The sequence below is a fragment of the Varanus komodoensis genome, unplaced genomic scaffold, assembly GCF_004798865.1.
Source record: "Varanus komodoensis strain SLA01 unplaced genomic scaffold, ASM479886v1 scaffold76, whole genome shotgun sequence".
NCBI lineage: Eukaryota > Metazoa > Chordata > Lepidosauria > Squamata > Varanidae > Varanus > Varanus komodoensis.
Window position 1 is genome coordinate 189730 of NW_025336429.1, and position 16662 is coordinate 206391.

At 47.3% G+C, this 16662-nt stretch overlaps 1 protein-coding gene across 1 annotated transcript in view; it reads left to right on the plus strand.

The window, feature by feature from the left end:
• Nucleotides 1–16400, plus strand: part of LOC123035059 — a 37182-nt gene extending 20782 nt beyond the window's left edge. Inside the window, 5 exon segments of the mRNA XM_044452900.1 lie at nt 1–92; nt 2666–2786; nt 10932–11014; nt 13096–13222; nt 14615–16400. The exon segment at nt 1–92 is cut by the window's left edge and continues 107 nt beyond it. Coding sequence (XP_044308835.1) covers nt 1–92; nt 2666–2786; nt 10932–11014; nt 13096–13222; nt 14615–15534 — 1343 coding nt within the window. The 3' untranslated portion in view covers nt 15535–16400.
• The last annotated feature ends 262 nt before the right edge of the window (nt 16401–16662 follow it).

The window sequence follows — 16662 nt, forward strand, 5'->3', positions numbered from 1 at the left end:
GAGCGGGAGGGCCGGACTCCTGTTCCCAGGCGGTGGCCCTGGCGGAGGACTTCCTGATGAGTCAACAAGTGTCTGAGACAAGGACGTGGCAGGTGAGGGTTCCCAAGGAACTTTTAAAGGTGGTGGAGTGTGAATTTGGGCATTGGAATAATCTTCGGTCATTCAGTTTAAAATGATAACACACAGGAAAGCCTGCAACCTTCCCAAGCAGCCCTACTTCATCCAATGAATGCCATTCCAAATTTGCTGCATTGCTACAGACAATGCCTGTCTTTGTACATCAACCTTATACTTCCATAAATAAATATATTTCAATTAATATAGCTGTACCCTGCCCTGGTGCAAAATGTTTTGACGTAGTAAATAGAGAGCCAGTGTGGTGTAGTGGTTAAGAGCATGGGACTGGGACTCAGACGACCTGGGTTCTAGTCCCCACTCAGCCATGGAGCCAATTGGGTGACTTTGGGCCAGTCACAGTCTCTCCCAACCTACCTCACAGGGTTCTTGTTGTGGGGTAAGATGGAGGAGAAGAATGATGTAAGCTGCCTTGAGCCCTTTGTAGGAAAAAGGCAGGATACAAATCGAAAAAATAAAAAATAAATATTGTGTTTGAACAATTATACTCATTCATTTTTATCACATCCTAGTATACATGTTTGCCAATTTATCAGTGGTTCCACAGATTTATCAAATACACTTTATGGCAAGATAGTTCTTTCCTTTTTACATTTTAAATTAATTTTTCAATATAAAATATTTTTTTTAAAAAATGCACAATTAAAATGAAAACATGGCATTAACCATTAAGCATACAATTGAAATAATTCATTTAAAAAACTGTAGCCCATCATTGGGACCATTGGATACATGTTGAAAATTCAATTTTTTTTTCCAAGAAATTTCACACTTCCAAAATTGCAATGACTCTCATAAAGGTTCAAATCCTTTCCCTTTTTCAACAAACATTAAATAAATGCGCTCCAAATCTCATTTAAATTACTATTTTTATATACCCTTTTTCACTTTAATATCTCAAGTTAATTTATCATTAATAGCTATATTCCAAACTTCTTTACAACAATCACACAATTGATAATCATATTTTATGTTCCAGTTCTTGGCTATAATTAATCTCACAGCTGTTGTTAAATGTGTTATCAATATTTTATTATTCCAACTCAATTTTTTTTACCAAATACCAAGCGTAATGCAATCTCAGGACATAGTTCAATATTTAAACTTAATATTTTACTACCTTCTTTAAAAAACTCTTTCCAAAACTTAATTATATATTCCCATTCTCACCACATACAAAAATATGTACCAACTCCACAGGCATATCTCCAACATAGATTGGAATATTTACTATCTGTACAATGCGATTTAAGATAGTTCCTTTCCAAAACCAAGTGCGATGGTTTATTTATTTATTTAAAACATTTGTACGCCACCCGTTTGTGCCACGGCACCTCTGGGCAGCTTACAACACGAGATAAAAACACAATAAAACATAATAAAAACCATAACATATTACACATTAAAAGCAGCAATAAAATACAGTAAAACATGCAAAACAAAACTATTTGGTGAATAACAAAGAAGCATTACCATGACCATCGCTTAATGACCAATCTCTAAGAATTTTTCCTACTGTTCAGGGTTGGAAACAGAGCTCTGACTTTGGAGCTGCTAATCTGTACTCTGATTCTCTGCTCGCAACATCACAGTGCAGAAGGATCAGGAAGCTGATCTCAGGAAGGGACTGAAGGGGGAAGGAAGGCGATGACCATGCCAGGTCTCCCGGCAATGCTCCACCCTCCTTCCCCCACCCTCTGAAGTGGCCCTGGTAGGCAACCAAAAATGGCCATCAAGCCAAAGTGCCCCTAGCTCCAGTCAAGCCAGAGCTTGCTGTAGAGGTAAAACTGGCCAAACTGAGCCTGTTGTTCCTTGGGCGCATCGTGGGAAGGCGAGACTCCCTGGAGAAGACAGTCATGCTAGGGAAGGCCAAGGGCAGAAGAAGAAGAAGAGGAGAAAGCCCAAATATAAGTTGGATCAGCTCCATAAAAGAAGCTGCAGCCTTGGATTTAGAGGAGCTGAGCCCCTAGGGTGTGGAGGACAAGATGTTTTGGAGGGGCTTCAACCGTACGGTTGCCGAAACTTGGAACCGACGTGACAGCATGCAACGACAGAGCAAAAATGCAAAGTGGAAGGTGTAAGGAGATGACACTCTTCCTTCTTTGCATTGGATGCTCTGTGTTTCGGAGCTCAGGACGCATTCTCAGACCTGGAGGGTGAATTATTGTGCTGCCTGAACCCAGCCAAAGGAACCGTCTCACCTTCTCCTGCAGACTTTTCCTTCTGTTTGTTTGTTTGTTTAAAACATTTGTATGCCGCCTATTGTGCCACAGCACCTCTGGGTGGCTCACAATCATAAGATAAAAAACCACAATAAAACTAAGAACAATTTAAAAATACGGTGCTAATAAAATAGAGATAAAAATACAGAACCTTCAAAGGTATGGTGGCATCAACTATTAAAATGATTTTTAAAAAGGAAGGTCTTTGCCTGGCACCAAAAAGAGTATAAAGAAGGTGCCAGGCGAATCTCCTTGGGGAGAGCACTCCAAATATTCTGTTCTGAGTGAGATTCTTTTTCTGGTTTCAGTTGCCCCTGAAGGAGGCGTGTGTCGCTCCCTTGGAGGCAGACAGAGCATCCCTGGATGTTGCAAAGACGCGGATTTACAGAGAAGTCATGCAGGGAAGTGATGTGGAGAGCAACATGCCAGGTAAGGATGCGCTGAGCTATTTATTGCTCTCTTTCTCTTGTGTTTATTGAATTTCTGCTGACTAGATTAGAAAGTGAGGCCAGCTTCCTGCCCTGTCGTATTGGTCTTCTGGATGAGGAGATTTTGGCAACTGCAGCTAACTATGAAGGGAAGCTGATCAACTAAACCTTGTGTTTCTGACCTTTTTGCCATGATTTGAGCTCCCTAGAACAATATTTTAGCAGCTCTTCAGTGAGAGGATTGAAATGTTTGAATCTCCTGAGCTGTTGCATCAAAGCAGAGTTTGGGAGCTGAGTTCCCCCCTTGTGCTCTCAAAAGCACAGTCCTTTCTTTGGGAAGAAAAAGGCTTTATTCTCCAGCGTACATGCAGGGAAAACTGCCTTCCCCAACCTGTGGTCTGAAGGCATTTATACCACAACTCCCAGAATTCTTATCCAGCAGGGCCATTGACTGGGAATTCTGGGTGTTGCAGTCCAAATGTACCTGGAAGGCACAAGGTTAGGGGAAGCTGCAGCAAAGCATAATCAGCAAAGAAAGAGTCTCTGAGCATGCACAGAGTGGTTTGTTGAACCCACAGTAGAAACAACCTCTGGAAACCAGCTTTTTGAGTAATCCTGAAATCCACCCCTTCTGGAAGTGGGCCAGCCTCTTAGCAGCATGCTGCCCTTCTAGTTGGCCAGCACTTCTCTCCCGATGCCACATCATGGGGTGAAGGATCATATTAGGCTTGCCCAATTTTTATTTCATTTACTTATTTAAAGTTGTCATATGCTGCCGCAATATTAAAAGTCTCTGGACAGCTTACAAAAAGCAGAAAACCAAAAACAAAGGAATCATAACTATGACAACACACAGGTCCTCTGCCCCCTGCCCCACTCAGCCTCCTGGCAGTTGCAGGTTCTGGCTGTTCTTAGGGTCTGCTTGAACACCTGGAGAGAGAAACCTTCCTGCCTCTTCCACCTCAACTTCTGGAGGCCCTGATTCCCAGGGCTCTTCCTCCTCCTCCCACTCTGAAGAGTCCGAGTCTCCCTGGCCTTGAAACACATGCCAAGAACAACGGTCTGTTCTTCGTCGTGGCCTCTGTGCATCACACACATGGGTGCTGCGCCTGCGCAGTGCCTAGGCCGGAAGATTAAAAAGCTAACGGTTTTTGGCGGGAAAACTCCGCTCCCCTCCCCCTTCGTGATATAAATAGAGTGGAGTGTCTGCCATTTTGTTCAGTCTTTGCGACCGCCGTTCGCTGTGCCTCGTGCCTGTTAACGTCTTCGCTAAGATCTTGAGTCCTTACTGTTCCTTTTGCCTTTATCCCTCTCTTTTTCTTCTTCTCAAAAACAAACAAACAAACAAAAAAACCAAAAATGCTATCTTACCCTCTATCCTGTCATCTTTTCTTCTTTTTCCGCGATGGTGCAGCGAGCGGCCTTTTGCAAATGCACCGCATGCGGATCCGCATGATCTATGCCTCCTCTGCCTTGGCGAGGGGCATAGAACTGACAAGTGCGGCCATTGCTTGGCCTTTACCAAGCAAGCATGGAAGAACAGGGAGAACCGTCTCCGCAAGCTCCTCTGGGACCAGGCCTTGATGCAGTCGGACCAACTGCTCTTACGGCCTGGTTCCTCTTCAGCCACACCGCCTCCTCCACGCTCCACCCCAACTGTGAGCGCTCCTCCGAAGCGTCCCGCTTCCACCGCTCCTCCGGAGCGTCCTTCAGCTGAAGGCACTACTCCAGCGGAGACCCAGGTGCTGCCTTCTTCCCCAGCCAAAAAACGGGAGAAGCGCAAGCACACGGGGTCGGATAAGCCTTCCGCTCGTAAAGTTCCGAGGAAGGAGAAGGTAGATAAACCTGCTCACAAGACCAAGAAACCCGATCGCCCCAAACACCGGGGCTCAGGTTCATCTGTTTTTTTGGTACCGTCCGCCACCACGGTACCGACCCCTTTGGGACCGGACCTGCAACTTACTATGCAGGTAACACCGCCGGGATCCCCCAGGCCTCTCATTCGGCCTGAGAGCGTGCCAACCCAACAAGTGGAGGAGCCGCTTCGGGAGTCTATCTCTGATGGCGAGATTAGAGACTCCCCACCGAGGGAACGGTCTCCGACTCCAGTGCCCACGACTGAGCCACCTGTGGAGTCACCTTCTCCTCCAAGGCGCCGCAGCCGCTCGTCCGAACACAGGGGTGACAACTGGAGGATGCACGGATATGGTGCCTTCCCAGACTGGGGTGGCTATCAGTCTTATTTGTACTACCCTCGGGATCGTGCGTCTCCATCAGCCCCCAGAGATTCGCCTTTGACGGCCAGGCATGTGGAGAGGGGACGTCCAACCTCCCCAGAAACGTCGTCTTCGAGCGACCGTCCACTTTATTATCCGGATTCGGACAAATCCGAGGTTGACTCTACATCCCCCGATGTAGCAGTCGCCTCCCAAGGACCGGCGTCGCCCCATGAGCCACATGTCTCCTTTACGGAGCTCATGTCCCGCCTCGTCCGTTCACTAGAGATTGAGGCTAGTCAACAGCCGGGCCCATCCACGGATCGCTTCTATGATGTTGTGAGGGAGAACAGTCTGCGGCCATAGTCCTGCCGCTTATTACCACACTTCGGCAGGCTATGGTCCAACCCTGGGATGAACCGGCCCAACCGCAAGCGACCTCCCGTTGGTATGAGACCATGTACAGAGTTCTGGAGGACGACATTCCGTTCCTGATTCATCATCCACGCCTGAACTCTGTTGTTGTCGAATCCTCCCAGGGCAGGGAGTCCAGGGGACACATAGCCCCTCGCGACAAGGAAGGGAGGAAGATCAATATGCTCACCCGCTGAGTCTATGCGGCCTCTGGACTTGGCATGCGCATATCGAACTATGAAGCAACACTGGCATGTTACCAGTATTTTATTATGCAAAAACTGGATAACGTTGCTTCCTCCCTTCCAGACCGCCAAGCCGAGCTTGCCAGGGTATTCATCAAGGAAGCTATGCAGGTAGCAGTGCAGCAATTATCTACCGCACGACATCATGTAGATACCAATTCGAGAGCTCTCATGAATGCCATCTCGCTGCGCCGACATGCATAGCTTCGTAATTGCAGTTTCCCTGATGAGATGAAACGGAGGATCGAGGACATGCCATTCGACGGTACTGGGTTATTCCATCAGAAAACCAAGCGCAAGTTAAAAGCGATACACGAATCACATATGACCGCGCGCCGCATGGAGCTTCCTCAACAGAGGCGTAAATGGCAAGGGCCTCGTTCCTCTTACCATCCACAATTCCACCCTCGGCAATACTACCAACAAAGACAGCAACGGCGAAGACAACAGCCGCAGCAACGTTTCCCCCAGGGCCGGCGGCACTTCGACGCTGACAAACGTCCACATTGACGGTCCGGGCGAACCATTCTCTCTCTCCCCACACCACCTTTCCCTCTCCCTTTTGGGGACCGGCTCCAGGGCCGACTCACCATTTGGGAGTCCATTACATCTGATAGGTGGGTGTTGTCTATCATTCAGTTCTGATATAGGATAGAATTCGATGTCGTCCCTCCACCGTGTCCGATTCAATTTACATCTTCTTCATCGGTACTGTGCGAAGAAGTCTCTCAGTTGCTTTGCAAGGGCGCGATTCAACAACTATCCCGCTCAGAGGGATTGCACGGATTCTACTCCAGATACTTCACGGTCCCGAAAAGAGACGGTGGTCTTGGTCCAATTTTGGACTTACGGAATCTTAACAAATACATCAAAACAAAAAAGTTTCGGATGACCACTTTACAGAGTATTTTTCCATTACTGAAGAGAGAGGATTGGCTTGCCTCCTTAGATTTGAAGGATGCTTATTTTCATATTGCTATCCATCCTTCACATAGACGTTTCCTGCGTTTCACTGTTGGGCTCGACTTGTTCGAATATGCTGTGCTACCCTTTGGCCTGGCCACCGCACCTCAAGTTTTTACAAAGTGTATGGCACCAGTATGTGCACACATCGACTTTATCAGGGCACATCTCGACTCCACACGGGAAAGAGCTTTCCTCTCTCCGGACCGTCGCGCTACCTTATGTGCCCACATCCATCGACTCCGAACGCTAGGAACGGTTCCGGCTATATCCATTCAGAGACTATTGGGGCACATGGCTGCTACAGTTGCCATTGTCCCGTATGCCAGACTACGGATGCGGACCATGCAGCTGTTTTTCAACACGTCGTTTTGCCCACAGCGAGATTCTCCCAACAAACTGATCCGAATTCCGTCTGTAATACTCGACACTCTAATTTGGTGGACCATTCTGAGCAACCTGTCTGTCGGTGTCCCGTTCCGAACACCTCATCCAACGAAGACCCTGTATACAGATGCGTCGCTACTGGGATGGGGCGCAACATGTGCGGACCTTCAGGTTCAGGGAACTTGGAACTGACGGGAAGCAAGGAAGCACATCAATGTCCTCGAACTACAGGCGATTTTCAACGCCCTAAGGGCTTTCGAGACTGTCCTATGCCAACAAGTTGTCCAGATTGCATCGGACAACATACCGGCTGTCTTCTACATCAACAAACAGGGCAGCACAAAATCGCCACCTTTAGCACGTCTCTCAATGGCCATTTGGGACTGGTGCATACCGAGGGACATTATGCTTCTAGCAGTCCACCTCGCAGGGACCGACAACACCGAAGCAGACATGTTGAGCAGACATATGTCAACAACGCACGAATGGGAGATGGACAGACAAATATGCCACGACCTCTTCCATCTGCGGGGCTATCCGGACTTGGGCTTGTTTGCCACTTGCGACACCAGAGTGTGTGCCCTGTACTGTTCCAGGGCAGGCATAGGATTGGGATCGATGGGAGATGCCCTTATGATCCCCTGGGACAACATAGCCTTTTATGCATTTCCCCCAATTCCACTTCTAACGAAAGTGATAGCAAAGATATCTCAAGAGAATGCCACAGGAATAATAATAACTCCATGGTGGCCAAGACAACCGTGGTTCGCCACCCTTCTTCGTCTGTCCAAAGGGATGTTTCTTTGCCTCCCATCTATTCCTCAGCTATTAACACAGCAAAACAGAGCGATCCAACATCCGGATCTGACTGCCTTGAGGTTGACAGCATGGCGGATCACTTGAGTCATTCTGCTGCGTCGGTACCAATGACATCCGAACCTCTACCGGAATGTATTCACTCCCCTGTACCGACGGCCCCTAGGTCGGTTTCGACGACAACTGCTTCACTACCGGTGACTGTTGACCAGGAAATTCAGGCAATTCTCACATCTGCTCTAAGACCGTCCACTCGTCGCTCTTATGCGGCTAAATGGAAGAGATTTTCCTCCTCTGCAGAACGCCATTCTTTTTCTCCTGGAATGGCCTCAGTTAACAATATTTTACAATTTCTCTTGGAACTTTATCATTTGGGACTGAAACTGTCATCCATTAAAGTTTATGTAGCCGCTATTTCACACTATCGTGGTGCGCTTCAAGGGATTTCAGTTTTCTCTCAACCTCTACTTTGACGTTTCCTTCGGGGGTTACAGAACCTACACCCTTCTATTCACCCGCCTATGCCAACCTGGAGCCTTTCGGTCGTACTCCAAGCACTTACCAAATCTCCGTTTGAGCCACTGGCGACTGTCGACCTATGCCTGGTGTCCTGGAAAACAGCTTTCCTCATAGCGGTGACATCAGCTCGGAGAGCAAGCGAACTTTCTGCTCTCCGCATAGACCCTCCATATCTTAATTTCCATAAGGAAAAGGTCGTTCTTCGTATGGATTCTTCCTTTCTTCCTAAAGTGGCTACACCATTCCACTTGAGTCAAGATATCGTTCTGCCAGCCTTCTTTCCAGCGCCATCGAATCCAATAGAGCGGGCTCTACATACCCTTGATGTTCGCCGCTGCCTGGCTTTCTATCGCTCCTATACGGAATCCCTCCGTCATAGGAACAGACTCTTTGTTAAGTACTCCGAACATGACAAAGGACTTCCAGTCACACCTCAAAGGCTGTCGCACTGGATCACCCAGTCTTTTGTCCTGGCCTATCAACTATCAAAAATAGACTTACCTGTTACCCCCAGGAGTCACTCCACATGAGCTGTTGTGACTTCGTCCGCCTTTGCCGCTGGGGTCCCGCTCCAAGATATCTGTAAAGCTGCAACGTGGTCAGGGCCATGCACTTTCGCCAAGCACTATCGGCTTGATGTGCGCGCCAGGCAGGACTGCTCTTTCGGCAGAGCTGTTCTTTCGTCCGTTCTTCACTGACGACACCTCCCTCCTCCGAGTTGGGTAAGCTTGCTAATCACCCATACGTGTGATGCACAGAGGCCACGAAGAAGAAAGGCAGGTTGCTTACCTGTAACTGATGTTCTTCGAGTGGCCATCTGTGCAGTCACACAACCCACCCACCGGCCCCATTCGGTGTCCATCATTACATACTGCCTCGGTACCACGCTGTAATTCGCATCGGTACCGATGGTATATGCCGGTGAGTGGATATTGTTCTCGGTACCATACTATACTTTGCATCGGTACCGTTGGGGCTCAATGCCGTTTGCAACTAATTTTATTCTTAACCTGTAGAGGGCGAACATTCGGTCTTCAAGACTGAACAAAATGGCGGACACTCCACTCTATTTATACCACGAAGGGGGAGGGGAGCGGAGTTTTCCCGCCAAAAACCGTTAGCTTTTTAATCTTCTGGCCTAGGCACTGCGCAGGCGCAGCACCCATATGTGTGACTGCACAGATGGCCACTCGAAGAACATCAGTTACAGGTAAGCAACCTGCCTTTTCCGTCTCATCGTGAAGCTACACAGAGTTCTGAGGGGCGCTTCATCTCCATGGTGAGATGCAGGGTTGGGGAAACGGCCGCCCTCCGGCTACGGTTGGACTGTCATTCACAGGATTGCTGTCTATGGGCCGAGCTCCCAGGGGCTGATGGGAGCTGAATTCAGACCAGCAACACTGGGAGGGCCACTGATGCCCTCGCCTTGGTGGAAAGAAACTGGGTAGGAACAAGGCTGAGCAAGGAATACCGAGCGAGAGTTTCTGGCCACCTTCCTGAAGGATGGAAAGGTGCAGTGGGAGGTAGGGATGCTGTTCCTTCAGCAACTGCAGAGATGAGTCTTTATTGAGAAACTGAGCATCCTTCCCCACTTCTGAATCACATCTTCCCTGCACCAAAATTCCCTACAGTTTTCTTGCCTGGCTTTGGAATAGCTTTGTAATTCTACTCACTGTTGAGGAAGATGATTTACTATTGTTATGACATTGCATTTATGTTCTGCCTTTTTTTCTTTTGCAAGGAACACAGGACATATTCCTCCCCTTTCCATTTTATCCTCACCAAACAACAACCCTGTGAGGTTGGTTAAGCTGAGAGTTTGTGACTGGCCTCAAGTCACCAAAGTAAACTTCCTGGCAGAGTGGGGATTTGAACCCAGATCTCCTGAGACCCCAGTCCAATACTCTGACCACTACTCCACACGATCTCTCCACTCCTCATCAAGGATTCACTTCTGGGCTGTTCAGAGAATTTCTCAAAGAAATTCTACAATTTTGGGCAGGATCCTATTGCTATTGTCACATAGCACTGATATCCCACCTTTTTTTCCTCTTGCAAGGAACCCTGGGTGGCTTACATAGTCCTCCTTCCCTCCATTTTATGCTCACAACAACAACCCTGTGGGGTAGGTTAGGCTGAGAGTGAGTGACTGGCCGAGAGCCATGCAGGGAGCCCCAGATCTCTGAGGTCCCCAGGCCAGCACTCAAACCATTACGCTGCACCAGTTCTCATGATGCAATGTTGTAATTATTCTTCTTTTTCTAAAAAAATTATTTTGCTATTGCTTTACATGTTTCAATTTTTCTACCTTGTGGGTTCCCTTTTCAGGGTGTAACAAACTCATAAATTATGGTGTACATCAACCTTCCCCAACCTTGTGCCTTCCAGACACATTGGGACTGCAGTACCCAGAATTCCCAGTCAGTGGCCCTGCTGGATGGGAATTCTGGGAGTTGCAGTCCAAATGTCTTTAAAGGCCACCAGGTTGGGGAAGGCTGGTTGTACATAAGGTTAATAGTAAGTGCGGCATCCTAAAGATGAAGGGGCAGATGGCTTCCCCTAAAAGCTTCCTTCTGTCCTTTGCAGGTAGTACAATCCAATGTCCAAGCCATGCCCGTTTGGCGCTTCCTCCTGAAGGACAGGAAATGGTCCAAACTGGTGTGAAAGAGGTACGTGATGTTCTGGGGGAATCAGGGTAGCATGGAAACTATGACATGACGCCACACGCTTGGTTCCTTTGGCAGCAGACTCCACTCCCCGGGTTGTGCTCATCTTAAACAAGTACACAGAGGCTGAAAGAGCACCCGTACCTGAGTAACGGACTGCATCCAGGGTGGAAACGGCCTGTTCCATGTTGCAACTGCCTTCAACACGACTGTAATATTTGTGAATATGTTGTAAGCCTCTAGCTAGCAGGGTGGCATATAAATTAAATAAATAATTTCAGATGAATGAATAAATGGTGGGGTGTAAGGCGGGCTGCCAGAGATGGAGCCGTGTGGTCACAAGAGATGAAGCTTGTAAAGTTGTGACTGTGTAGGCCATAGACAGAGGCAGAGGAGCTTTTAAAGGCGTGGATATTGGCCACAGTGGGCATTGGCTGAGGAAATCCCGAGAAAAGAGTTGGAGAGCAAGCAGTATGCATGCATTTCCTTCCAGGCAGCCAGAGACAAGAGAAATGTTTTTCGGCCACATTGATACTGCCAGTTGGTAAGCCTGGATGAGAAATAGAGTCATCCTATTGCAGACGGTGACCAGGTTCTACAAGTAACGACAAGTCATGGTGGTTTCCATGCTATGCCCGGTGGAGTTGTCCAAACCCAGAACCTTTTGACACCCAGAGCACCTTTTGGCTGTTCACAGTATAAAAATGAAGTTAATGAATTAAATTTTTAAAACCCTGTCTCAGCGTTAACTGTGTGGTATGTTTGGTTTCCATGGAACTACAGAGAGAAACAATGGTTTGCTGAATGATTTTCACACACCACCATGGTTTATTTGGTTGTCTGAACCTGTAAGTGCAGTTTATGGCTACCATAAAGTCCAGTGGAAAGAGTGGCCATTGCAGGAGCCACTCTAGCCATCCAGGCTCCACAGGGAGACCAATGCGGAAGAGGCAGCGAAGGTAGGCAGGAGTGGCGCACCCTGGAATTGAACTTCAGCCATGGTGGCCGATGGGATATGTGCCACCAGTGGAAGGACCAAGGCAGGAAGGTGGAAACCATGGAAACCTCACCATCGTCTGCCAGCCTCATCCTGGAAAGAAACCGCTCTGTGCAGAATCCTTGCAGCATGGTTTAGCGCTCCATGCAAATGCAGTCAATTTGCATGCATTGGCACAGGCAAAAATGCATCCTTCTGCCACATACCACTACAGCTTGCAGGGGAAATGAAGAATGCCCACCCACAAAGAGAGAGAAGATTTTAAATGCCCTCCGCCTCCCATGGAGATGCAGTTTTAAAAATTAATGTGTGAGGGGGAAATGCTTAAGGCTCAACCACAAAAGTAAGAGGGGAACGGTCTCCTCCAAAGCGTCACCCCGTAAGTAAAGAAATAACACCAGTTAAGTTTGGGTCCGTCAGAGCAAATTGCAGAAGCAAACACAGAAGGGCTGGTCATGACATACCAGCGCAATTAATGTGGGCAGGAAGAAAAGATGCCAGGTGGAGCAGCGCTGACGGCAATGCCTTGAACCCGGGTCGAGGCTTGGCCGCTTTTGAACTGGCCACATGGCACAGCCACAAGTCATCCGATTGGCTGGTTTGACTCGCCAACCAGCCAATGACTTCAGGATGCCCTTGGGGAGGATGGGCTCAGACCTGACTGGCTGCCTGGCAGGCAGTGGGAGCGGGAGCTTTTGCCCTCCAGGATGGCTTTTCCTGGGGAAAGGGGTAGCACGTGCATAAAATTTTTTTAAAAAATGATGCGGCAAGACCAGGCCCCTTCCCAGTTGGCAATGCAGCCAGAGGAAGTGGTACAAAGGTATAGTTCTGCATCAGAGTTCCTGAGGAGAAGCTGGTCTGGATTCTTTTGGGATATTTTCATGGGAGCAGACTGCAGCCCCCCTCCCCCCGTCACGTACATTCATGGGCACCATGGCAGAGTGGAGGGAGAGTTGCTTCTTTTTATTTGTTCCGCTGAATATTTATCCGTAGAGCCTTGTAAAATGCATCATTCAGACTGGGATGGGTGTGTCAGTGCTCCATTCATCTGCCACGGAATTGGTGACTTCTTTTTTCCTGCCTGCAGGAACCGATGGATCCCAAGGAAACTAGCCTCTCTCTGCAACTGGTCAAGCAGAGTTTGGCCCAGTCTGGCCAACAGACGATCGTCTGGCAAGTCTTGCCAGAGGATGGCAGAAACACAGACGCTTTGGGTAAGGGGCTCCTCTGCTCAGGACCAGTTGAGTTATTTGTAGCCTCGGAAGGTGTGGAGAGGCAGAAAGACCTGCCTTCTTCCAAATATAGAATACATATTTTGTATGTATTACATATGATAGCTTTTATTCCTTTCCTTATTACTTCAGTGGTGAGAAGATTCTTGGATATTAGGACACAAGGAATATTTAAACATTGGGAAGACTTAGGGAAGAAGTGGCCATCAGGGATGCATCTCAGTGGTGGTGTTGGGGTTGCAATACCGGACTGGGAAGCCGGGAGATCCGGGTTCTAGTCCTCTCTCAGTTGTGAAGCTCACTGGGTGACTTTGGGCCAGTGAATCATGCTCAGCCTTACCCACCTCACAGGGTTGTTGTGAAGATAAAATGAAGCTATAGAAGCCGCCTTGGGTTTCTCACAAAAAGAAAAAAAACCAGGATATTATTATAATTATAAGGAATAAACATGCATAGAACTGCACCCACGTGCTAGCAGTGTGTGAAAAAGAAACCCATCCTTTAATCCACTTCCTTCACACTATGCATTCTTTATAATGCATCATGTCTTTTCTCTCCGCAAGCAAGTTTAAAAGATATTAGGAGGGTGAGTACCCGGAGGAGGGCTTTCTCTGCGGTGGCGCCCAGCTTACAGAACGCGCTCCCCAGAGAGGTCCGCCTGACGCCGTCATTATTTGCTTTTTGGCGCCAGGCCAAGACCTCTTTATTTAAACGTTATTTTAATTGTTGATTTTATTTATTGAGTTTAAATTTTTTTTACCAGGGTGTCTCCAATATTTTACGTATTTCTATTAGTGTATTTCTTTATGGATTGGAAGCCGCCCCGAGGCTTATGCGAATGGGGCGGCATATAAGTTGTCCAAATAAACAAAAAATAAATAAATGGGAATTGCAAAATAAAATACAATAGCACATTAAACTTTTCAGAACTTTTGTTGTTACATGCCATCAAGTAATCTCTGACTTATAGTAACCCAAGGAAGGAAAGCCCTCCAAAATGTCCTTTTGCTCAGCTCTTGTAAACGTCAAAACTTAAGCAAGTAACATAAGCAATTGGAGTCAGTTTTCAAGCCTCCTTTACTAATGAGTTCAGACAAATGTCACCTGGGAGGGAAAATATGTGACAGTTAGGAATATAATGGCAATGTTTCTATCAGTCCCTTTCGTAATAATGATCATTAATGAAGTAATTTGCCTCTAAAAAGTGCCTCTTTCAAAATCACAACCCAAATAAAAAGAGAAGCATGACCATAGAGATAGCAGGTATCTAGATCTAGCAGACAGAGAAATATCAGAGGTGAAAAGGAGGTTACCAGCAACTTGAAAAGGATTCACTGGAGAGCACATGGGAAAATTCCTCTTTCTGTTTCTTAGGTGACCAGAAGGAGAGTCAGCTCAAAACGGAGGATTCCCAGTTTGGAAGAAAGGAGCCAGAGGAAACAGCCAGGACAGCCCCACAGATTCGCCAAGCAAATGTGCCGGACACGGCTGTGATCCATGAGGAAGGGAATGAGTCCAAAGCGGAGCAGGGAAAGCAGCTGATGACAAGGGAGAATGGATCCACGGAGCTCATCAAAGGTCTTACGGCTGGGATTAGCCAGCCTTCCAAATTACACAGAAGTGATATAATGCCCTTCCTCTCCAAGCATGGTAGAAGGTATCATTGTGCATCGGAACTGGATACGATACATACCTGGGAAGATTATGACAAACATCTTGTGTCAGAGGAAAGCCTCCGGCAGAATTTACACTCCTACAAGCAGAGACCCGTAACAGGAGAGAAAAAAACAGACTGTCCTGAGAGTTGGAAAATCTTAACTTTTAGACCAGCGTTAGCAAGTCACCAGGGAGTTCATACTGGAGAGAAACCTTACAAATGTCTTCAGTGTGGGAAAACCTTCCGGCAAAGTGGAGCCTTGAAGTGTCACCAGAGAATTCATACTGGAGAGAAACCTTACAAATGTCCTGAGTGTGGGAGAAGCTTCAGTCGGAGTGAAACTTTGAAGAAACACCAAAGAATCCACACTGGAGAGAAACCCTACAAATGTTCTCACTGTGGGAAAAGTTTCAGGCAAAGTGCAGCATTGATGAGCCATCAAAGAACTCATACTGGAGAGAAACCCTATGAATGTTCGCAGTGTGGGAAAAGATTCACTCGAAGTGAAACTCTGAAGAAGCATCAGAGGACTCATACAGGGGAAAAACCATACAAATGTTCTCAGTGTGGGAAAAGCTTTAGTCAGAGTGGCATTTTGATATGTCACCAGAGAATTCATACTGAAAAGAAGCTATAGGTATGTTCTGAGTTTGAGAAATGCTTCAGCTGCTGAAGCTTAAAGAGACAACAGAGATCACACACTGACTGCACAAAAATCCCTGGTATGAGAATAGCTTCGGAGAGGGCACTTTGAGAACCCATGCAAAGGATAAAATATTCAGGTGCCTTTAACTGGGGAGAAGCTTCTCTCTGACAGGTTTGTTTAACCGATATGAGGGAACTCACACGGGACAGCCGTGTGGTGGCTTCCTTGAGCATATGGAGAATTTTGTCAGAAAAGTGCAGTGGTTGAGCTTTGGAGAGGATGCAATTCATGTCCGAGGGGTGGGCTGGGGGAAGCTCTGAACAGTTCCCACAGGAAGCAGTGTTGTTGTTACTGCCCGGCATGAGGGAAACGTCCGAGATGGCAAGAAGAGGACGATCTGGCTGGCAAAGGAAAGGATTCTCCATTGCTTTATTTCTGTGGCTTCCATGTAAGACTCACCCTTGGGTGACAGACACATGGCTCCTGGGAGGGGGCAGCCGCTTTCCAGTTTGTACTCCCCCCAGCTTGCCTCACTTCCAGTCACTACTTTTAGTCGAAAACGGGAACTGCCAAGCCATCCACATCCCTTAGGATGAGGTGTGTCCTTAGAATTTTGAAACAACAACCTTGGCACAGTTTCTAGGACTGGTGTCTGTTAGGAAGGACAAGCCCCTTAGAAGAAAAGGGGAACCACTTCTGAACAGCTTCATTCTGTTTTAAAATCGAGATCTTTTGTTGGATGCGGGGGAGGGGGAGTTGAATACTTTTAATACTTTTCTGTCAATAAAACTTATATAAATTCTGCTGACATGGTGACATTGAAACCAAATGACAACAATACATATGTGCACACAGAATCCCTTTGGTAAAAAGCCTATTTATTTATTTACCAATTTATATTCTGCCTTTTTCCTCAAAGGGCTCAAGGCAGCTTACATCTCCTCCTCCATCTTATTCCCACAACAACAACCCTGTGAGGTAGGTTGGGCTGAGAGTCTGTGACTGGCCCAAAGTCACCCAGTTGGCTCCATGGCCAAGCGGGAACTAGAACCCTGATCATCTGAGTCCCAGTCCCATGCTCTTAACCAAACACCACATTATTCTTGTGGTCTATCTATC